The 24,058-nt window shown below is 39.2% G+C and overlaps 1 protein-coding gene across 1 annotated transcript in view; it reads left to right on the top strand.

Moving 5' to 3' along the window:
- Positions 1-11,805, top strand: part of ppargc1b (peroxisome proliferator-activated receptor gamma, coactivator 1 beta) — a 110,434-nt gene extending 98,629 nt beyond the window's left edge. The window contains exons 8-12 of the mRNA XM_047353847.1: positions 476-1,121; positions 3,442-3,499; positions 3,793-3,911; positions 4,336-4,463; positions 5,526-11,805. Of these exons, the coding sequence (XP_047209803.1) occupies positions 476-1,121; positions 3,442-3,499; positions 3,793-3,911; positions 4,336-4,463; positions 5,526-5,617 (1,043 nt within the window). The 3' untranslated portion in view covers positions 5,618-11,805. The remainder of the gene's footprint in view (positions 1-475; positions 1,122-3,441; positions 3,500-3,792; positions 3,912-4,335; positions 4,464-5,525) is intronic.
- Positions 11,806-24,058: the final 12,253 nt, after the last annotated feature.

Here is a 24,058-nt window from a genome sequence, read left to right as displayed (position 1 = left end):
TTCTCCTGTCTTTCCTATTTTACAGAGTGACAAAAATAAATGGGCTTCTGCTTTGAAATTATATGGATACTAAAGAGAAACAGGAATTAATTAGGAGCACTTTTACTCTTATAAATCTTCTAAGTATAAAGTAGTATAAAAAATAGTATAAAGTATAAAGAACAAATATGTTTCAGTCACATTTAGTTGATAGAAATTCTCAGGGGTGCCAATAGGAGTTGCGATGATAAAAACAAATAATAAAAAATAAGTAACTTACATTTACATGATAAATTATTAGATTTTTTCTAGTTTTTTGTTGTGAGATTATGCTATTGCAATTAAAATATATTTATTTTAAACATCGTGTTATATATTTTTACCAGCAGCCAACAAGTGATGTGTTATATAAACATCACAGGTTTGGGTAATGCCCAAGTCAATCTCTTAGAGGAACAAACATTTTGAATTGCTTATGTCTTTCCTCCTCACTCAGGTCTCACCCCTCCTACCACCCCACCTCACAAACCTGTGGAGGATGAGCTCTTTAAGCCGACGGAGGGAGGAAAGGGCAGCGGCAGCAATGATGTTGGAGGTGGTGGCGAGTCCGTTCACTCGACTTCAAATGCCAACTCTAACGTTACAGCAAAGGGCTCAGCCTGGCTGAGCCGCTCCCACCACCAGAGAAAGCTTCCAGAACAGACAGAGCTTTACGCCCAGTTGCGCCGCATGGGTCAGGCAGGCGATGGGGACACCCAGTGCACCTTCGGTGACCACGACTACTGCGCACTGAGTCTCGGGGAGAGCCGCAAGCGTAGTGCCGCCATTCTTGGTGCCATACTCCAGACACAGGGGGGCAATGAGGGAGATGACACCCAATCATCCAGTGTGGCTGATAATCAGGTTTTAGGTGAAAAGGGTAAAGAGAGGGAGGAGGAGAGGCTTGTAATGACAGAAGTCATAGAAACACAGGAACAGCATGCGACAATGGTGTTATCATCATCACCCCCATCAGACTGCCAGTCAATTGCTGCAACGCCTCCAGTTTCTGAGGAGGAGGCGGAGCACTCGTCGGCATCTCGCTCCCCTTCACCCATCCTCCACATGTGTCCTGACTCCCCCTCCAGCAAGACAGACTCCAGGTAAGACAGAAATAGAAAAAAAAAGATTTTGAGGGATTAGACTGCATAGTTTAATGCACAAAAACAGAAGAATAAAATATTTAAGGTTCTAAATGTATTTTGGTTATATGCAGTACATAATCATCACCAAACCCAACATAAACAACATTTAAAATGGCAAGTTTCAATTTTACAAATAATCCTTTGAAATTGATCTTGGCTTGTAGCTCACAATAGTTAGTTTAAATTGAACACAAATTAGTTGAAAACACAGCCGAGAGTTGCTAGAGTGATTTTGTTAAGTATCAATGCACCGTACAATGGCGACCCAAGACAAAATCAGTGACAGCAGAGTCCAGAGCTAGAGTTTGAGTTCAAAAAACTGAATGTTTATATTGTGATTTATTTATGTGGGAGAAGAAATTTAGGAGTACTGCTGTCTAAAACTAATAGCTCTGATACTTAACAAACCAGAACCCTATGAAGGAACTTAGAAGGTGAGCCCACTTGTCGTCACCACAGTGGAAGAACTCTAGTTCAAAACTCTAAAGTTTTTGAAACATTCAGATGGATGTAACAAATTCTGCTCTGGTTCAGTCTAGCATTGTTACTTTGACAAGCACAGGCATCAGCCCTCAGATTTTTCCCACAACTGTGTCACCAAAATACTTTAAATTAGGAGCCATGCAGTTTTTGTGCAAATTTCACTTTTCTCCACATTATCAATCCATGATTTATGGCACTACAGTATTGTAGATGTCAAAAGGTTATTTCAAAAACCCTGTCAAACTACAGTTGATGTCTCACAACAACTTCTGGTTTATTTGCATAAACTCACCTAAAGCCCATGCTACCCATGTGGTGGATGGAAAAAGTCTTTATGTTTTATACTTTCAAAATGTGTAGGTATTCTGGCTCTGAAATATGATTGTATGTACCCTTTAATGTATGCTGGAGGCAAACTTGGTTATTGACAGTGCCAGAAATAGTGACAATTCATGTGAGAGTCTCTTGGATTGCAGCCATTTGTATAGCTGCTTGCTCTGTTTATGAATTTTACGTAAAACCACTTGACATTTGACTTGTACTCGTACTCGTACTCGTCGTCTTCCAGATGCCCGAGCCACCTCAACTGGCTTCTCTCGATGTGGAGGAGCAGCTCTACTCCGAGCCCCTTCCTGATGGCCGAGCTCCTCAACCTATCTCTAAGGGAGTGCCCGGCCACCCTACGGAGGAAGCTCATTTAAGCCGCTTGTATCCAGGATCTCGTTCTTTCGGTCATGACTCAAAGTTCATGGCCATAAGTGAGGGTAGGAACGTAGACCGACCAGTAAATTGAGAACTTCGCTTTTCGGCTCAGCTCTCTCTTCACCACAACGGACCGGCACAGTGCCCCCATTACTGCGGCAGCCGCACCAATCTGTCTGTCGATCTCCTGCTCCATCCTCCCCCCACTTGTGAAGAAGACCCCGAGATACTTAAAATCCTCCACTCGAGGCAGGAACACCCCTCCAACCTGAAGAGGACAAGCCAGCCTGTTCCGGTCGAGTACGATGGCCTCTGACTTGGAGGAGCTGATTTTCATCCCAGCCGCTTCACATTTGGCTGCGAACCGCCCCAGTGCATGCTGTAGGTCTTGGCTAGAGGGGGCCAGCAGGACCACGTCATCTGCAAAAAGAAGAGACGAAATCCACTGGTCCCCAAACCAGAGCCCCACAGCCCGTGGCTGCGCCTAGAAATCATGTCAATAAAAGTTATGAACGGGACCGATGACAAAGAGCAGCCCTGCCGGAGTCCAACGTACACCGGGAACAGGCCCGACTTAGTACCAGCAATGCGGACCAAAGTCCTGCTCCGCTTGTACAGAGATGTGTAAAGCTGGTCCAGTGTTCCACGGTCGGGATGAAAACCACTTGACATTTGATGTTTTCAAAATTCAGTCCGTTTATGTAGCCCTGTGAATTGGGCTGTGAAGCAGAGGAATTCAGTCGGTTAATGTGTTGTGATGTAAAGCTTATAAGAAAAAAAACGCTCATCAAACTGCACTGTCCAAGTTAATAAGGTCAAAAATTCTGTTTGTTTTAGCTCAATGTGTAGATGTAACTGAGCAAATGCTCAAACTCAGATCTCAGGCAGATGCACAGGATGAGGTCAGCAGTCATGTTATTTCTTAAAAATGGTGACAGGGATTGTAACAGTAAGAGACATAAAACAGGAAGATACCTCTTTTGCCACCAGTGGGAGACTTGTGTTTACTTGTTTCTTCATGTCTCACATTATAGCTTCTCCCAAATCTCACTGTCATCTCCCCTGTCCCTTTGTCTTCTTCATTCTCCTTCAGTGAGAACTCTGAGAGCTGTCCTGACGACAACCAGGGGAATAAAGACAAGTCTGACGAGGTACACACCCTCATCATTCTGCAGCCTTCTGCAAACTGAAAAGCAATTCAAGAAAGTCTAATTAAAGATACCTTGGGTTTGACAAAGGCCCAGACTAACTTTTGTTAATGGTTTAGATCGTGAAAACAACAAGAAAGTATGTGTCATTACACCTTAAAACTACTTGTAAAGGAACGCATGTCCCCCCGGGTTGCTGTTGCACACTTCCTGCCTTACTGATTCAGTTTTCCATGTCTATTAAAATTCTGTATTCTCCTTTTTTCTGATTGTTGCCATGGTTTCCTTATTGCCAGGACAACTGCCAGGTGTTTTACATCCACAACCTGCCAAACAGGGTGACCGAGAACATGCTGAGGAGACGCTTCCAAGTTTTTGGCAATGCAGAGGACTGCAAAGTCATCATCTGCAACGAGTAAGTGTCCTGATCCGGATCACCTTTTTCTGAAGAGGAGCAGCAGAGATTAAGATGGTGTTGGTTATGATGGATGCATAAAATTCTGCACTTAGTGTGAAAGTTAAAACTAATTATTTGTTGTCAGCTACCGCTTCTTAACAGCTATTACCACAGTGTGGTTTTCCCCACCAGAGCTATTTAATTACAAAGTTAAAATATGCATTTCAAAATACTGTCCCACTAATGTTTCAAAAAACCCCAAACATGTGTTGTCTAGTATTTGTTTTTGTACTTACAAAGGAAAAAATGCTAATTTCAAGGTAGTCCAAAAAATGTACATTTCAACAAACTTTCCTTCTTACTGTGCTCTTTAGTAATTGTTTTATTTCCAGAGACTAATGAACAAAAATTGATATATCTTCACGTGTGTTTCTTTCTGAAGGGAGCGCTGTGGAGTGATAAAGATACGTCAGTCAGGGCCTCAGAGACATCGTAAGGAACGGGAGATTGTTTTTCAGAATGCCCCCGCAGGCCTAAGGAGGCTAACAAGGAAACGCTACATAGATCTTGGTAATTAAGAGACAAACACACAAACCTTTCACAGCCAATCCTAGCACTGGAACTTATTCATAGTTGTCTTGTTTACATTATCGGTTTTTCGTTGAGGTTGTGATTAAAATCTTTATTAAACTCAGAAATGGACCAGCGGGCTGTTTTCTCAGCTAAATAATGTCTTTGTCTACTGTGCGAAGTTGCGTCAGCAGGGGCTGACAATTGCAAGGACAATTTTTAAAGAAGTGCAAGTTGTGGCAGCCGACAGCTTCCAGCAGCACATCTATAGCTTATCAACGCAGACGTTGTTTGGCATGAAAAACACCTAAAAACCAAAACAGTTGCTTTCAAAACAGTTTGAACATTTTCAGCTTGAGTTGTATTAAATAGCTTCAATCGGCCAAACTGGTAGTATTTCTAATTAGCCATCAGCTTTCCACAACTTTGAGAATTTATTCCACTTTTTTACAAACTCCCTACTACAAATACGAACATTTACACAACACTTCAAAACTACTTGTTTTAAACTAATCTCAGGGTCAGAACTCAGGATGGAAAATGTTAATTTTTTGTCCTCCGTAACCAGAATAACCACAGTTTTTGAGACAAGACATAGTAATGTATTTCTCATCATTTCAGTAAGAAGTGCAAACAAACAGTTTTTAGCTTTGGGCAGCTTTTATACTTGTGGTCACTTTTTAGCCCCTTTTTGAGGTTCAGGATTCTTTGTAAAATGTGAAATGGAATTTTAGCGACACAGGAACACCTGTAACTTGGAACATCTAGACCTGTTGGCAACAACACTTACACCTAGTTTATACATACTAGAAAGCATGTATACATCCATCCTCTTTTTGTAAGAGCTAATTAAGTAATTAGACAATAAAATAAACTTCTTGTAGTGTGTGGTACGTTTTGGTCATCAAGAGTTCACAAGAAGTTAGCAATATAACAGTGATGCAGATATTTACATAAGCTCTGTGACTCTGATGCTTTAATGCTTACAATCTAATATGCAAATGCATTGGGTTTGTCTTCTACAATGACCTTTTGTGACCTCATTGTGTTTCCCTGTTTCAGATGAGGCAGGCCCTGGCCCTGTCAAGAGTAAGTATGATGCTCTGGACTTTGACACTCTGCTGAAAGAGGCGCAGAAGTCCCTGCACCGTTGACAGTCCAGCGCTGCTGACTGGCCAGCCTTAGTAAACTGCAGCAGAACCCCTCGGACAGCACCCACAGTACCTCTGTGCAAGGCAACCTCGCAAAATGTTTACATTTTTACTATTGGAATAACGTAACAAAGACCTTGATTTTTTAAGTCTGTTTCACCGGAGGATACTGCTTAAAAACAAGGAAGTCACCGCGAGGAGTTAGGAGACAGTAGAGGGGAAAAAGAACTTTAAACAGCAATGGTACATCACCTAAAAACTATGATGATACAGTTCTCTGAACAAAGGTAACAACACAGCTGCTTGCTGTCTGTACTGGTGTCGTCTTTACCCTGCCTTGGAAGAACAGGCATGAGAAACCTGTAGCAAATCCTTGCTATCCCTGCGTTGCGTTGGTCGTTGTAGTGTGTGTCGTGTGTGCGTGTTCTTCATTTTGTTTGTTTTGTAAGCAAAAAAACGAAAAAATGAGCAAAAACCCTCCCCTTTTCTGGTCACAAATGGTGAACCTGCAGGCTGTGTTTGCTTGTCTGGTCGTATAACCAGGACTTGAAAAAAAGACATCTGTTTTGTTTTAGCGAATAATTGTGTATGTTATCAATTTTTAAACTTACTCTGTGTGAGTGTGTGTGCGTGTATGTGGGTGTGTGTTTGTGTGTGTCTCATGGACAAAGTATATAACAAACACATTTAATGTAATCAACGGATGACCGATAAAAGTTTACAAATGTAAAATGAAGAAAAAAAGTCATGTTTTCTTTTTTGTAATTGTAGTGCTTCCTTGATTTGATCTATGCAGTGTAACAGAGGTAAATGTCTCCTCTGTCCCCCTTCTGTCTCTAACTCTGCCATGCTAAATATTTAGCTTCTGCTACTGGCTGCTGAAGGCTGTGTTTACTGTATGCTTAATTTGATATATTATTACAGCAAATTTAGACTGAGGAAGGAGTTGTCACTGGAGAATGATTCAGATTATAACCTTACCTTGGAATAGGATAGGCTTACAAATTGTCAGATTAAAATGATGGTTGATTTGGATACCTTTAGGATGTTGGCTTCCTTTTTCAAAGTTAAATGACCACCATTCACAATACTAACAAAAGGTTGAAATAAAAATGTTTCATGTGAAAACAGAACAGCAACTATTACTCGTATGGATACATATACAACACCACCAAATTTAGTATTAGTTTTCAAGTAGGCATACTTATTGTGCAGAATATTATCAGTTGTCACTGTTTCGCTCTTTATAGAGTTACCCAAGTATAAAAAGCTGATATTAGCCGATTAACTAGTTGGACAGTCTGCTTATGTAGCCAGCCAGCCATCAGTTTCCATCACTCGTAGCTTGCCAACTGTAGTTTAAAACAGCATTATCGTAATAACAGTGATTTGTTTCACTCATCACCATCTGTTTTAGCATCACTGTTTTCATGATGGCACATATTTTTACAAACAGCCACATTTGTCACTGTTGTACACAAGGGACAAATGCAATAGCCTTGTTTCAGCCAGCTGACTCTCAGTGTGCAGCTTTAGGTGGGCATTTTCTCTAGCATTTCATTAATAGGACCTTCAACTATAGAAACAGTATGATGTTTGACCTTGGTTTACTTTGATACCGGTAACTAACTCATAATTAGAAATATGGGATTGTGCTAAGTTGAAAGAAGAATGGTGGACAGAACTGAACGACGTAGAAGAAAGCTAATTTACAGGTTACGTATCCATTTTTAGTTAGTAAAAGAGAGATTTTTTAAAATTCTCTAAGCAAATTAAGAGCCACCCAGGTCTATTGCCTCTAACTTTATTGTCATATATTTTGACTAAGTAGGGTTTCCTGCCTTGTTTTAAATGGCTAAAATAAGCTGAGCACTGGTTGCCAGCTTAAGTTCTTTAAGAATAGATAAAGTATTTCTGCTTAATTTAGAGGAAGTGGAGTCAAGTCCTTACTATAATGTCAGTGAATCAGGGCAATTTTATTCTAAAGAGAAAGACAGCTAATGGCTCATTGCCATCACTTGTGAGTGAAATGTTTGCTGAAAATAAATTGCAATTGTTTTTTGTTTTTTTTATCCCTCTTATGCACATCAGTTTGATTACATATAGGTCAACATGCAAATGAAACAAGCGCATCAAGCACTGTAAAATTGCAGATTTTAATAAGAATTTACTTTACACCAACTTGAACTAGTTTGCCCTTTTTTGAAATTTTTCAGATGAGTTCCAACACAAGAATGGTCTCCCTCTCTTTAGTACAAAAAGTATTTGAAATAACCTGACAAACATTTGGAGAAATGTAGAAAAACTGGAAGTTAAAAAGTCAACATCCTTTAAAATCTCCTGCCTCACAATCTTCATGCATGTTACAGCCATGCAAGGTGTTGTCTACACCAGCCTATGCCAGTCCAATCATCCATCACCTTCAATTCAGTTAATACTGATCAAAGTAGTGATCTTTGAAAGTAGTGTGTTTATTTAAGGTTAGTGAACGGTTTTATAAGCACAAGATGCATTACCCAATAATATACTATGGTCACAGATGGAGTATGATTTTTTTCTATGAAGCTGAATGTATTCAAAGATTGTGGTGCTTCAAAAGATGGACTTGCTTAGTCATCGGAGACCAGATCTGGTTAGCAACTAGTTTACATTCCAACAGCAGCCAGCAGCAGCATGCCTTGAAAAACCTAGAGAGCCAGAGATCAGCTGATTAAGAACAAAGAAAGTAACCGGTTGAGAATTTGATTTCTCTTCATCTACCGGGTCAGATGAGCGTCTCTACCTCACATCCCTACATCCCGGACCTGGCCGTGTCTTTGTCATCGGTTCTCCTGAACGATCTCCCTCCACCTGATTTATCACACAGTATCCGTGTTTTTTGTTGAAGATTAAGGCTTTTAGAGCTGATGGGAGGTGTTGGGTGGTATAAGGAGTGTGGGTTTAATTTTGTAAGTTCCTTGCGACAGAAGTAATCTCTTTCGTAGTCTGTCCTCCGCTTGTCTCATAACAGTGTTTGTTGGAGTCTCAACGTTGTATCCTGGTGTAATTGAATGTTTTGTCTTTGTCTCGTGTTTGAGTTGGACACTGCTGACACTTATGCGTCGGTAAAAGGTCAAACAGTGGTCTGGTGAACTGGTAGCTCGTGTGCACTTCATTGGTGAAGATTCAAAATCTTCTTTGAATGCACTTGTTTTCATGTTTTCTTCAAGGAAGTGCCACTCCCTCTGTTTTTACCTGCTCGTCCTCTCCTTGCCTAGGACATCCAATAAAAACACAGCCTAACTCTTTCTCTATCTCTATCTCTAACTTTTCTGTCTCTTTGTGGGTTCAAGGCCTCATCTCCTCTAGGTCTTCCCTCACAAAGGTTCCACTTTTACCAGATAACTTTTACCTCATTCCCCTGTCGTGGTTCTTGTCTTTTCTATCTAATCCACATCTTGGTAACACACACACAAAAAATTGAATGTTTACATCACTAGTTTCTCCTTTGACTTTATTAGGAACGCACACTAAGTACAAAGGCGCCTTATTCAGTTCTTAAAAATAAAATAACAGCAAGTCAAGATTCTGTAGAGGATGCCTTCCTCTCCAGGTTCACAGATGTCCAAAACTAACACTTTAGTGCTATACATACTGATTGAAATCAATATGTCACCTGTTAAAAAGGACAAAAAAAGAAACAACTTGTGAACAACTGAGTAAGGTTTTGTGCTTAGTATGTATACTACTAAAAAGTGAGAGAATGTGCTGGTTTACATCTTAAAAAGATAATATATGAATATATAATTGTGTATATAGCACTATGCCTCATTGTAAACATAAAATGTATTGTGTGTTTTTTATTTAAATTTTTGGTGGTGGGTCACACTTGATTACTAATAAGACAGGTGATTTCAGGTCAGTTTTGTTTCAGTATGTTAATTTTGCTGAGTGCAGGCAGGAAATGAAGGGAAAATAACTTCACACAAAGTCCATCACCACACTGTAGCAAAAAGAAGATAAAAAAAAAACAACAAAGGTAAAGGTTTCACCATAGACTACCACACTAGAAGGTTGTATTTCTTTTCTTAATGTGTACTTTGCTTTTCCTGTTTTCTTAAAAAGCTATTTTCCGATGCAATACGTAATAATCTCAATACAGCCTGTGTGGAAAACTGAGGTAATATTGTACAGTGTGTAGTTGACTGTTGAGCTATTACACGGGGAATCATTAAGCTGTGGAATAAGTTTGCTGCTGTACTGTATGTAGACTGCCATTTTAAAAATAATCTACACGAAGAATGTGGTCAGTAAGCAGATAAATGGAACATGTTATTCTAACGTTCTCACTGCACAAATCATCCTACTTGGTGAAATACCTTCACTGTATTTTCTTCTGCAAAGCTGTTGTAACTATATTATTACCACATTTTGATGATGCACAGATTTGATTTGAATCTGAGTTGCTTACAGCACTTACTTTACAGCCAATAACGATACATGTATATCTTTGGTAAAGGAATGTGGCAGGGAGGTGTTGAAGAAACGCTAGTTTTAACCCCACTGAAAATGTTCCCACAGCTGATGCTGGTGCTGTAGAAATCCTAGTTTCACTGCTTCACCTTACTTTGGACAGAAAAAGGTCAAAGTGGGAGGGTACATTCTTCTTGAAAACATTTAGCAATTATGCAGTTCAGGGTTTCCTTGCGGATGACCAGTCGAAAACGTAAAGGTGGAGCATACACGTCTTTTCACGTAAATTAAAGTTCAGCCTTGAGCCTGCGGTACTTCTTGGGTTTCTACAGTGACTGCCGCTGTGCCTGTGAGGGTGTTTAAGGGTTAAATGGAATCAGAACAATCCAATGTTTATCATGGCAAGCCTTAAAACTTAGTTTGGGGGGGGAAACAAAGCTATCCTTAGCTTTTAATATTACTATTTAAACTTCTTTCCAATTCAACATGATTTATTATTAAATAATTACTGAAGTAATTTTTTCAATAGCCATACTATAAAAAAGGTATATACATATATATGAATATATATATATATTTGTGTGTTTGTGTAGATATCTAGATTATTATATACTTTCTTATAGAAAACTTTGATGTGGGTCATTCTTCGCAGTGTTTGGAGAACACGTTGACACATTTGAACATTAATAACTGCTGTCTATTTGGTCTAGGTTGTAGGTCAATAGGCAGCAAATCCAAATAAACAAAAAAAAAACGTTCTCTAAAAACAAACTTCCAAAGGGAATTACCCTCATAAGAATGCAATATCTTTTGTCCCACTCTTCATTTCAGAAAAAAATGGAAAATGGTCAAAAAACAAACTTCTTAATAGGCTAACTGATATATAAAAAAACAAATTATAAAGAGCAATGATCCACCAGGGGTCCTGAGATTCAGTTTTAGATGTTACGTTTTTAATGCCATGGCTCAGTAAGACTTTGCATCACTCACTGTTTGTTTTAAGCCATGAAATAACCCCCGACTACGACAGGAGTGCTTGCAATATGGGCCAAGTTAAAATGAAATATTTAAAGAACCTAATGGCTAATATGGCAAACTAATGTCGACACTGATGTCAAACAGATACTTATTTGGGACTGTAAACTGTCAAATCTGCTTAATGTGAGTGGGTGTTTTTTTCTTCATATTTTTTTTGGAGGGAAGTGGATATAAAGGGCATATGTTTATGTTGTTTTTCATTACTTTTCATTTCATTATCTCTTCACATCTAAAGACTATCAAATTTAAAAATGATTTTTTTTTCACTTCTTTTTTAACCTGGTTCTTTTTCTGGTAAAACAAAGTAAAAACTGCTAGTGAGATTTTATATTTTTACATATGTTTCTTTTATTTTATTTTATTCTTTATTTATATGCCACTTAGTTTTGATGTCTTCAAAGGGTGTTTTTTTTCTGTTGTGTAATTTCATATGTCTTGAGAATGTGGAGACAAAGGCATTTCAGTATTTTTGAATTGTTAAAATCTAGTTTCATAGAAGCTAAAGTATCTGATGTTATAAATTATATTTTAATTCATGTAAATAGTTTAAAACAGACGACTATGGCTTCCTTTTAAACTGAATACATTTCTCTTCAGAGATTGTTTACATTATGAAACTGTAGAGATGTGCTCCTCATATACTGTATAAAGTACATATATTCATTGATTTGCCTCCAAAAATAAAATCCTAATGAACAACATTCTGGCCTTGCCTCTGCTGATTCGTAACAAGAAACACATTCAATAAATTCATAAGATTTGCTTCAGCTTCCTAATGAATGTATGGATAGATTGTATAGAAGGTTGAATGTATAGAAGGTTAGGATTAAGTACTAAACAGCTTTTGTTTTCCGATCTAACCAAAGGAAACAGCAGTAGTTATAAAGGACAATGCAACTCTTTGTTGGGACTGATTCAATCCAGTCTCTCTACGTCCTTCTTGGATGTTTGTATGAGGCAACCAATCCAGACTTCATGGTGCTTGAGTTGCTAATTTGTGTGTTAATTTGTGTGCTTTCTGTTTCCACTGCTCTGAAAGACAGCTAAAAATTTTCAGCTGATCCTGTATCTGTTTTGCTGTGTGTGTTATGTTGAGCTCAGACAGTCTTGCAACAATTTTGGCATACACCCTATCATCCTGTGTTGCCGACTCATTTCCGCTGAATGTCTTCATCAGAAAAGACGCTCAAGAGTGCCTGAACCTCATCGTTGAGCTACTTGTCATATGTTGTCTTCATTTAGTCTATTCTTGATCAGAAAGGTAAGCTTAAATATGAATCTGATATAAAGCAGAAAACAACAACACGCAGATCTTAAATATGGCAGGTAAGGGAACATCAGAACACTGCAAGAAAGGGTCCACCAATCATCGTTGCTCAGCACACAACCCTGCCCCTCAACAATCCTGGGGTAATCTGAAATTACTCAGGTAAAATTGTGCGGAAACTCGCAGAGAGCTTTTAAAATGGCCAACAGTCCCTATAATGTAAAAAGGGCTATTGTCTGTTGACCTCAATGATCAAAAGCAATGCTCTAAGTGAAGGAGGGCCAAAAATGCCAAACAATAGTTTGACAAACTAATATTGCTGTAGAGACTAGTAGTTTCAAATATTTCTGTTAAAGGTTGGTTTGACAAGTTTTTGAATCAGAGGTGGGGGCACTTTACTCAGGGATTCAGCATTTTGGTTTTTCCTTATTGTAGAAGCTTATAATTTACAGTGGGGTGTATGTCACCTTTACAATAACTGAAAGTTTCTATAGTTTAAATGCTAAAACTTTTAGGCTGTTTGTTTACAGGTGGTCGTTGCATTGCAAGAACAATACTGGATGAATCAACTGAAGATGTACCTCGTTTGTCTTCACAAATCTGCATTCTAGAGCTAGTGTTCAAGCACATACATTGGCATGCTAACAGACTCTCCCTATTTTCAGTCCTCTTTTGGTTAACAATAGCCTATTAACAGGCCGCTGGCAATTATCCGCCTGGCTACACAGTGATTCACTTGTCAGTGACCACACCGATGATGTGAGTGCACACAAGACCCCTACACCAGCAGTGCTGTATGGATGGTCTCTGGTTTGTTGTAGATCGAACACCAGCAAAAACTGGAAAACCGATTTTCATGTGAAAACAGCTATTTGCTGAAGTATTGGCCTTTAAATCTGGTGACTGTATACCCAGAGCCAGAGGAGATTAGAAATCATCCTGTCAGCCATTTCCTGTCCTGCTGTCCTCTGACTGGTTGTTACTGTGGGGTAGTCGTGACTGCAGCAAAAGAAGGAGCTCTGCAGTGCAGAGATATCAGACACACAGCTTTATCCCCGTGAGGTTCTAAGTAACGGACAGAAACACCAGGAGGAGGACGTTACCTTGAAATGCAAACCTCATAATTTACCTGACTGCAAGGTTTATTTTTCACACAAATACAAACATCTTTTATAAACAAAATCAGGCTTACACTGCCATATGGATTTCTACAGCTTTTGCAATTTTTGTAACACTTTAATGCTTCAGATCATTAAACAGATTTTAATACCAGACAAGATATATAAAAAAAAGTAAAAACGATGGTTTCAATTATAAATGGAAAAAATAATCAGCCTGGTCCTCTGTAAAAAGGTAATTGACCCCTAAGCCTTTCAGCTTGTCTGGGCTCCCTTGAAAGCAACAACTGCTGTCAGGGTGTGATAACTAGCAAACAGTATTTAGCATAACTGTGGAGGAATTTGGGTCAACTCTTCTATTCAATTCAATTCATTTTTATTTATATAGTGCCAATTCACAACACATGTCGTCTCAAGGCACTTCACAACAGTCAGATACATACATTCCAATTAATCCTAACCATTGAACAGTGCAGTCGGAGTTAGCTTTTTATTCAAATTGGATAAAACGTTTTTCTATCTAAGGAAACCCAGCAGATTGCATCCAGTCAGTGACTTGCAGCATTCACTCCTCCTGAATGAGCATGTAGAGACAGTGGACAGTCACTGGCGTTGACTTTGCAGCAATCCCTCATACTGAGCATGCATGTAGCGACAGTGGAGAAGAAAAACTCCCTTTTAACAGGAAGAAACCTCCAGCAGAACCAGGCTCAGTGTGAGCGGCCATCTGCCACGACCGACTGGGGGTTTGAGAGAACAGAGCAGAGACACAAAGAAGCACTGATCCAGAAGTACTTTCTATGGGAAGGAAAAGTAAATGTTAATGGATGTAGCTCCTTTAGTCGTTTCATCTAGAAAGAAAGAACAGATAAACTCTGAGCCAGTTTTCAAGGTTAGAGTCTGAAAGAGAGCACATATAATTAGTTACAGTAAAAGCTCAGTCAATTTCCATGTCTAGGAGAGAGAAAAGGTTAAACACTAAAAGACAGGGCTATGTGGATCATCGGTAGAGGGTGAGCATTAAGTTGTTGCCAGCAGAAGATTGGACAATTCCCGTCTCCAGAAAGGTGTCACAGGTAGACACAGAGCCAGGCCAGGTGTAGCTTCTAGGAAGAGAAAAGAGAGAACAAGGTTAAAAGCTGAAATAACAGCAAACAATGCAAAATTCTATGTAGAATGTTTCAATTCAATCACACTGGATGGTTTTTGAGCATAAATACAGCACTTAAGGTCATGATACACAATATTCATAAGATTTGAGTTCAGACTTGGACTGGGTCACTCCAAAACCTTGTTTTACTTGAGCCATTTGGAGGGAGACCTGTTGGTGTGCTTTCAATCATTGTTATGCTGCATAACCCAAGTGTGCTTGAGTTTAGGCTTTAAACCGATGGTTGGCATTCTCCTTTAGGTTTTCTGCTAGACATCAAAGTTGGTTCCATCCAATGATGTGTTTTTGGAAATATCAGACATTGGTCTTCACCTTTACCTTTCCCATGGATGCTATAATTGTCTCTTTCTACTAATGAACACTGAGCTTAGCTGAGGCAAGTGAACACGGCAGTGCTTTAGATTTCATTCTTTGGTGACCTCCTGGATGAGGTGGCAATATGCTCCTGGAGTGATTTTAGTAGGCTGGCCACTCCTGGTAAGGTTTACCACTGGTACATTTATTTTCTGCATTTGTGGATCAAGTTTTTCACTGTGGTTTGCTGGAGTCCCATATGATGTTGAAACCCTTTCCAGACAGTTAGATTGCAATGTCCCTTTCTGACCATTGCTTCACAATTAACCTGAAAAGACAGTCCACTTTGTCATTTCACATCATATAACTAAATCGAGATAACGGGCCTTGCACAGTTTCACATTATGCAGCCAGGGCTGTGGAGCCAAAGCGGGGCCCACAACTTGTAGCATTCATCCGCATAAGAGGTTTAGGAGTTTTCCTTTCGGGTGCTTCCAACACTGAGCTCTGTGTCACGATCCTCATGCATGTCTGCTGTCCAAATGCAGTCACTACCTTAAATAGAGGCAGAGTTGTTGTGCGCCATCCCCAGCATGTCATCATCTGCATCAGAGTTCTGTGGATTGACTTAAATGCTCCATTTCATGTCAGGACATTTCAGTTAATAGCAAGGTGTAATACAAACCTGTAGATCATGGAACAAAAGGATTGTCTGAGAGGGGCTAATAATATTAATGACAATTATTAATCACTTTTGTGATTAATAATATTAATCACTGTTGTGGAATTTTCTTATTAAAGTGGGTAGAAGTTGACTCATAACAAGAGAAAATCCGGACTTTGTCTTAATAAGTTTTATTCAAAGGCATTCAGCGTTTGAATGACTCTGTCACCAAGCAAGTCAGTTGAACAGAGCCCCGAACGCTATTTACACACAGTATTTATACCAGAACAAGACAATGTTATCTCAACTGCAAAGAGTCTGTGTTTTATGACCCAAACCCTTCTTGAGTTCAAAGGTGACAAGGTTATCTAGGAACAGACCTAACTGCCCTTCCTGACATTGTCCTAAAAGATGGGTCTGAACCATTAAACTTCTGATAATGGCTTTTACAGCTTCTTCCTCTAACACAGATGTTCACAGAAGTGAGGTAACCCAAAGGTCACACACTTTGGAACACCTAATAAAATAATTTCCATTACATCACAAAAGTGATTTCTTGGGCAGTTATTAGGCCTGGATTAGGCTGATGAAACTGAATTGAGTTAGTTCACCATTTAACACAGAGGAACACAGGGTCAGTTTGATTTTAATAGCTTTTGTTTGTACTTTTTTGATAAAATCATAATATGAAAACTTATCTTTGTGTTTACTCAGTTTATCTTAGTTTACTTTGATTGATGATCTAAAACATTTAATAGTAACAAAAAAAGCAAAAAGACAAAATCTGCATGTGGCAAATCAATTTCATGGTGCTGTGGGTTAATCACTGCTTCTCTTTTGAAGCTTTCCTTGGGTTTCATTTTATTGGCATTTTCAGATCATACAGCAGTGGGTAAATTAGCTTGAGATTTGAATTTGCTTTTTGAGGATCATAATCCTGAATTTATTAAGCTTATGATTACATCATGATTTGATACCATCTGGCAAAAAGTGAGAGTTACTGTTAAATACATTGTGTGCACATTTGCCCTAATGATGTATAGCGTCATGGTGCACTATACCTAGCATTGTTGCTCACCAGAGCTATAATGTGCTCCAAAAATGCAAGAAACATTTTCAAATCTTGATTTTGAACATAAAGAAATTATACACATTTTAAAAAGCTGAAAAGAAGATCAGAATATGAGGCTTAATTAAGACCAGATATAGTACATTTAAGTTATTTATTTCAGGATTTGACCAGAAATAGAATCATTTAGGTTTTTATTAAGAATCAAGTTTAAAGTTTTGTTTTAAAACTTTACCTATTTTTGGGTATGACAAAAGAATTATCAGATTAACCAGGTGGATTAATCATCCTCAAATAGAACCAAAATATGTAACATTCTTTGCAAAAATCTTCGTAACCCTTCGTAACCTTTTCTCATTTTGTCATACATCTATATCAACAATGTGTTTTAGAGGGATTTTATGTGACAGACCAACACAAATAGCACATAATTATAAAGAAAACAGATACATGGTTTTGAGAATTTTGCCCAAATACAAATCTGAGAAATGTGACGTGCATTTGTATTCAGCACCCTCTTCCTTAATTTTTGCCAAAGGTTTTGCCAAAGGTTTCGCTCATGGAATGAGCAAAATAGAACAGGTTTAGCCAGATTGGGTGGAGAGTCTCTGTGTACATTAGTTTTTCTTGACAGATTCTCAGTTGGATTTAGGTCTTGACTTTGACTAGACAATTCTAACACATGAAAACGATTTTAGCTTAACCATTCCACTGTAGCGCTGGCTGTTTATTTAAGGTTCTTGTCCTCATGCAAGTTGAACTCCATCTTCTGACCTGCTTCCCTGGCCCTGTTAAATAAAAGCATCCCACACCATGATGCTAAGACCACCAGGTTTCAGTATGGGAACTGAGTATTTAGGGCGACGGGCAGTCTCAGTTTGTGTAGACATGTTCAGCCCCTACATGGCTTAGTGCGAGTGGCAAACAGGACTTCTAGCTTTCCTTAAAAAATTGATTTGTTCTTGCCACACTTCCATGAGGATTTGTGGAGCTAATATGAGTTTTATCAACTTGTCAAGCAGAGAGGTCTGATAGGGATGTGGAGACTGACCAGATATGTAGTTTGTTTTTAGCAACTGTTTTAAGACAATTTTTTAAATCTATTGAAAAAGAACTGTAAATTATCACTTCTATATTTCTGACAGTAGGAAGGAATGGCAAACTTCAGTGTCACCAGTAAACTGAAAGGAACTTCTAAAAATGCCCAGTGCACCTCAAACAAAGCCCTGTGGCAGCCATAGGAAAATGTTTGAAAAAAAACCCAAAAAACATTGAATTCCATAAAAAGTAGCTTTTGGGTAGATAATGCTTTAGTTTTCTGCTGCACATCAGGAAATCACTGATATCAGTTTCTACACCATCTGTAGAAGTTGAAAAATAAAAGAGGATTGCTCTCTAATAAAAGGTCTGTAAAGTCCCTAATCTGTAACTTTAGGGGTAGATCTTAGATGGATTTAAGACCTTAACATGAAGACGAAACTGATACTCTTCCAAGCACGGATGGAGGAGCAATTCCTGCCAGAAGGAATGTGTATAGGTTCTGAGAATGCAGTGTTCAAAAATCTATTTTTTCTTTTTATTTTATTCTCTTTAAGCTGAAAGTCAGGACAGCAAAGTCTCTTATGAAATATCATAAATGTGATATCTTCAACTATGTCTACAGAAGATCAATTTGGTTTATAAAGGAGCATTTATGGTTCATCCTACTGGTACTTGTATTTTTATGGTACATTTGACTTTGTTTTTCTATTTCGTTTTAAAAGGGAGGGATAACAATATACAGGTCCTTCTCAAAATATTAGCATATTGTGATAAAGTTAATTATTTTCCATAATGTCATGATGAAAATTTAACATTCATATATTTTAGATTCATTGCACACTAACTGAAATATTTCAGGTCTTTTATTGTCTTAATACGGATGATTTTGGCATACAGCTCATGAAAACCCAAAATTCCTATCTCACAAAATTAGCACATTTAATCCGACCAATAAAAGAAAAGTGTTTTTAATACAAAAAACGTCAACCTTCAAATAATCATGTACAGTTATGCACTCAATACTTGGTCGGGAATCCTTTGGCAGAAATGACTGCTTCAATGCGGCGTGGCATGGAGGCAATCAGCCTGTTGCACTGCTGAGGTCTTATGGAGGCCCAGGATGCTTCGATAGTGGCCTTTAGCTCATCCAGAGTGTTGGGTCTTGAGTCTCTCAACGTTCTCTTCACAATATCCCACAGATTCTCTATGGGGTTCAGGTCAGGAGAGTTGGCAGGCCAATTGAGCACAGTGATACCATGGTCAGTAAACCATTTACTAGTGGTTTTGGCACTGTGAGCAGGTGCCAGGTCGTGCTGAAAAATGAAATCTTCATCTCCATAAAGCTTTTCAGCAGATGGAAGCATGAAGTGCTCCAAAATCTCCTGATAGCTAGCTGCATTGACCCTGCCCTTGATAAAACACAGTGGACCAACACCAGCAGCTGACACGGCACCCCAGACCATCACTGATTGTGGGTACTTGACACTGGACTTCTGGCATTTTGGCATTTCCTTCTCCCCAGTCTTCCTCCAGACTCTGGCACCTTGATTTCCGAATGACATGCAGAATTTGCTTTCATCCGAAAAAGGTACTTTGGACCACTGAGCAACAGTCCAGTGCTGCTTCTCTGTAGCCCAGGTCAGGTGCTTCTGCCGCTGTTTCTGGTTCAAAAGTGGCTTGACCTGGGGAATGCGGCACCTGTAGCCCATTTCCTGCACACGCCTGTGCACGGTGGCTCTGGATGTTTCTACTCCAGACTCAGTCCACTGCTTCCGCAGATCCCCCAAGATCTGGAATCGGCCCTTCTCCACAATCTTCCTCAGGGTCCGGTCACCTCTTCTCGTTGTGCAGCGTTTTCTGCCACACTTTTTCCTTCCCACCGACTTCCCACTGAGGTGCCTTGATACAGCACTCTGGGAACAGCCTATTCGTTCAGAAATTTCTTTCTGTGTCTTACCCTCTTGCTTGAGGGTGTCAATAGTGGCCTTCTGGACAGCAGTCAGGTCGGCAGTCTTACCCATGATTGGGGTTTTGAGTGATGAACCAGGCTGGGAGTTTTAAAGGCCTCAGGAATCTTTTGCAGGTGTTTAGAGTTAACTCGTTGATTCAGATGATTAGGTTCATAGCTCGTTTAGAGACCCTTTTAATGATATGCTAATTTTGTGAGATAGGAATTTTGGGTTTTCATGAGCTGTATGCCAAAATCATCCGTATTAAGACAATAAAAGACCTGAAATATTTCAGTTAGTGTGCAATGAATCTAAAATATATGAATGTTAAATTTTCATCATGACATTATGGAAAATAATGAACTTCATCACAATATGCTAATATTTTGAGAAGGACCTGTAGGAGATGCTGTGATTTACAGATGAGCAATACAAATGTTTATCTGGGTCGTGAATAAAACAGATTAATCTGTAATCTGATTAAATGCCAGTATACATTGTAAGAAATGCATTTTCTGCTGTCTATAAACAATATTAACCCAACAACATCTGAGAACGCCTCAGGGTATTTCAACTCTGATTCATGGAGCACTGGTGTTACGTCACTGAACAAATGCAGGTAGACTCAATGTATTTCAGTTTGTGATACATTTGCTTTCTGCATAGATCCTGCTTATTGTTCAAGTTGTTGGATAAGCCTCTTAAACTGTCCTCATGAGTCATGCTGATCCAGGCAGCCACACATACAACACCTGCACAGACTGAGATAAATTGGCTTGGTTTTATGCATGTATAAAGAAAAGCTGAGACAATGATAAAGAAGGTTGCATCCAGTGTCCTCTTCAGATCATATTACTGCCATCTCATTTTGCTTCTTTAATATCCCTTTCTCATTTAAGACTGGAAGTGAACCATCTCTGTAATTTCACACCTTAGTGGGCATTTTATCTACTTTGCAACCAAGAGTCATGGGCACAGATACAAAGGTGAAAGCTGTTCTACTCCATCTTGTTTTTTGTTATTGTTAGACCTTCTTATAGTCTTACAGTTTCAGTTATATGTTATCATATCTATTAGACTCTATAAAAACGTTTGAAATCAGATAAAACTAAAGCTAAGACTTCAATAACATAACTTTCCAAGGATATGTCTACTCTATTACTGACTTTGTTCTGGTCCTTCACGCCTTCTCACACCTAAGACCTCTCAAGAGTGCAGAGTAGAGCAGCAATAATGATTTTGATAAGGTACAGCTGAAAAAGAAGTTAGAGATGTTGTGAAGCACCTTGCAGAGAAAATATCAAAGTAAGCATGCTAAAGAAGGTTAAACAGAATGCTTTGATATTTTGGGAATTGAATGAGAAGAAGGGATATTTATTTACCAATGTGGGATGGGGCTGCCATTAGTGGATTGATCAATTGGTTGGTTGAAGCTGAACTCTAAGCACGCTTTTAGGACATCTGTAATGAATCCAAGTCATTTTTACAAAATATCTATTTTGAGATGGATTAGAGTGAGTTAGCAGTTATATTATATTTTTTTCTTTAGTGTTAGCACTTACTGCAACAGCCAAACTTAATCATATATTAAAGTGCTTTCTTTTCAGTAGGACCAGATCCAGCTTGGGCTTCTAGGTACTACTGGATATATTCCTTATCATTAACTGCAATCTGTCCTTTTCTCTGTAGCTGTCATCTCCCGTTAAACTGGTCAAGGCAGATGAGTTCATGCCTTGACTGTGGTCTTTCTAAGTGTCCCCAGATGTTTGATTCACAGTGACTAATGTTCAACTGCTTTTCCAAGACCTGATTGTAGGAGCAACGCCCTTACCAGAGATCCTCAGACCTCAGTTTCATGCACACTCCTAAGCCAGCTGTGAAACACAATGTCCTAAAAACATATCTGTACCTCTATCATTTCCAAACAAACAAACACATTTTTGTAATTCATACTTTTTGAAGATGATCAAATAGTCTAAGAATTTCGTAATCTGTGGCTCCAAAGTCTCCATAACAAACATTAGTGGCTAAGTACACACTAACTGGTTGCTCACAAGGCATGCAAGGAAAAAGTCTGTTGTGTTCTACAATCATACATGGAGCTTGCAATGGATACTGGGACTTTCATGGCTTTCACACCAAACCCCTGGAACGCTTTCGACCTTGCCAGAGTCCAGTTTCTGGAGTGGATAACCCCAGTGTGTACCCATCCTGGACCGTAAAATGGACCATACACTGGCACAAAATCAACCTTCTTTCATGGCCAACTCCTCAGACCTAAATCCTGTACATAACCTGTGGGTTGGGCTGAACTGAAGAGAGTATAAGAGAGACCCCAGGACTTTGGAAGAATGATAGAGATTGTGTAGACAGTAATGGTCAATGTTACAGTCACTGGCCTCCAGGGGGACTCAGGATCGACCTTACTTTTTTCTTGTGTGTTTCAGGTTTACCTTGCTCCCACAGGTGTGATGTATTGCAGCTCGTCAGCCACTCCATAGAGCTTCACCTCAGATGTGTCGCCTGCCCCTCTTTTCCTCTGGGCGTTAATCTGGTGTGATCTTGTTTGTGTGGTGTACTTTGAAAAGCTGTACAGTTGTTTTGTGTGGATACCTTGTCATTGGGTAACTGAGAAGGAAAGTTTGGTTCTTTTGTTCTTCTCACAGTGGAAGCTGGTAGAGGTTCTCTGCCATTTTTGTTTGAACACTTTTTCTCCTGTTTTGTGGTCAGGCAGGGAGCTCAACCTTTGTACTTTTAAGTTTACTCTTAGCTAGAGATATTTTGCTTTCATACTTAGTGGGGGGGGGGGGGGTTGTTAATTATTTTGGAGACCATGAAGCTTAAAGCTTCACTGTGTTTTAAACTTGTATGTTTGTAATTTTACCATTTCAATATTGTGAAATAAATTGAATCTTCACTCACAGACATCTTAAGGGGTTTTCCTTGTTTTATGTTACACCCAGTGCCATTACTGAACTTCCTTAAGAGGGTTGTAACATAAGTGGGGGCTCATCTGGGATTTGAACCCGAGACCTCTCGCACCCAAAGCGAGAATCATACTCCTAGATAATTCTCTCTGTATACTACAACCTTGTCAAATGTTGTAGAAGAAGATGAAGTGTTGACCTTAGAAAGTGGGGTGTTAGACAAAGTATTACCAGCAGGGGTGCCAATAAGTGCGACACCTGTGTTTACCAAATACTAAACAAATAAAATTAAATATTGTCATGGTAAAAAGAAAGTACAACCTGCCAATTTTGAGGTTTGAAAGTGTAGATGATTTGGGCTTTACCTGGCTGGAAATCTATTTAAATGTAGTTCCAAGCGTACAAAGGCACACACCACAAATTCCACAAAATCGTTCCTTATTCAACAAGTTGAACATTGAAAATCCTACAATTTTAAGCAGGTGTACTTTATTTTCACTACAACTGTATATAACAAGATCATTTATTTCAATTCATGATCAATTAAATTCAACAACTTAAAGGAAATAAAAAGAAACAGAAATGATTTTATGTATTCATTCATTGCACCTGGGTAAATGTGGGTAAATCAGTTTGATGTGTGACACTGTATGAATTTCACCATTTCATAATCGGAACACTGGGCACAGTGTGGCAGAAACACTGGGCAAACTAGTCAAGTGACTTTCTCTGCTTGGAAACTGTAGTCAGCCCATGCATAGCTGTCCTATAAATAGTATTGCATTGCTTTCTCCACTGGCTTACTGGCTGCCAGCACTGTAGTCACGACTGCCCCCAAACAGTTAGAATGAGGCTGAATCTCCCTTCCTGTAGGCTCACTGGGTGTACTGCAGCTGCTGCTCTCCCCCTGTCTTGTTTGTCTGCAGTCACGGGATGTTCCTGCGTCAGAGCTGAGCTTTACAAGCTTCGCTGATCATCAGCACCGTATACGGCAATCCTTTGAGCTCCCAGCACAGCCTCTTACATCATGGGAACTTACGTCATACACCAGTGACGACACACTTTAGATTATGTATCCATTATTACAAAACTGCAGCCTCTAAGGGAGGGAGGGGGTGAGGAATTGGTGCGATGAAATTAGCACCTTAACTGCCCCCCTGTGGAGATTCTTGTTGCAATCAGTTTTCATTATCCTTCTCTGGCATCATGTTGAGTTTTTTAACAGTGTTATATATGGCTCTTGGTGGGCACATTAACTAAAGTTTGCACACACTAATACAAGCAAATAGTGCACCTGGTAGATAGTGTATATTATAGATGTACCCTGCAGGAGTCCTGCATCATTCCAGCAAAATTCACCGCTATGCACCCTAGTTTCAGTCATTTGCCCAGTTCAAATATTAGTTGCTTATATGTGACACATAACTTTAACTTTTCATAGAATAAATTGCATA

Source organism: Girardinichthys multiradiatus, chromosome 23, assembly GCF_021462225.1.
Source record: "Girardinichthys multiradiatus isolate DD_20200921_A chromosome 23, DD_fGirMul_XY1, whole genome shotgun sequence".
NCBI classification, from domain to species: Eukaryota; Metazoa; Chordata; class Actinopteri; order Cyprinodontiformes; family Goodeidae; genus Girardinichthys; species Girardinichthys multiradiatus.
This window is presented reverse-complemented; position numbering and strand designations above follow the sequence as displayed.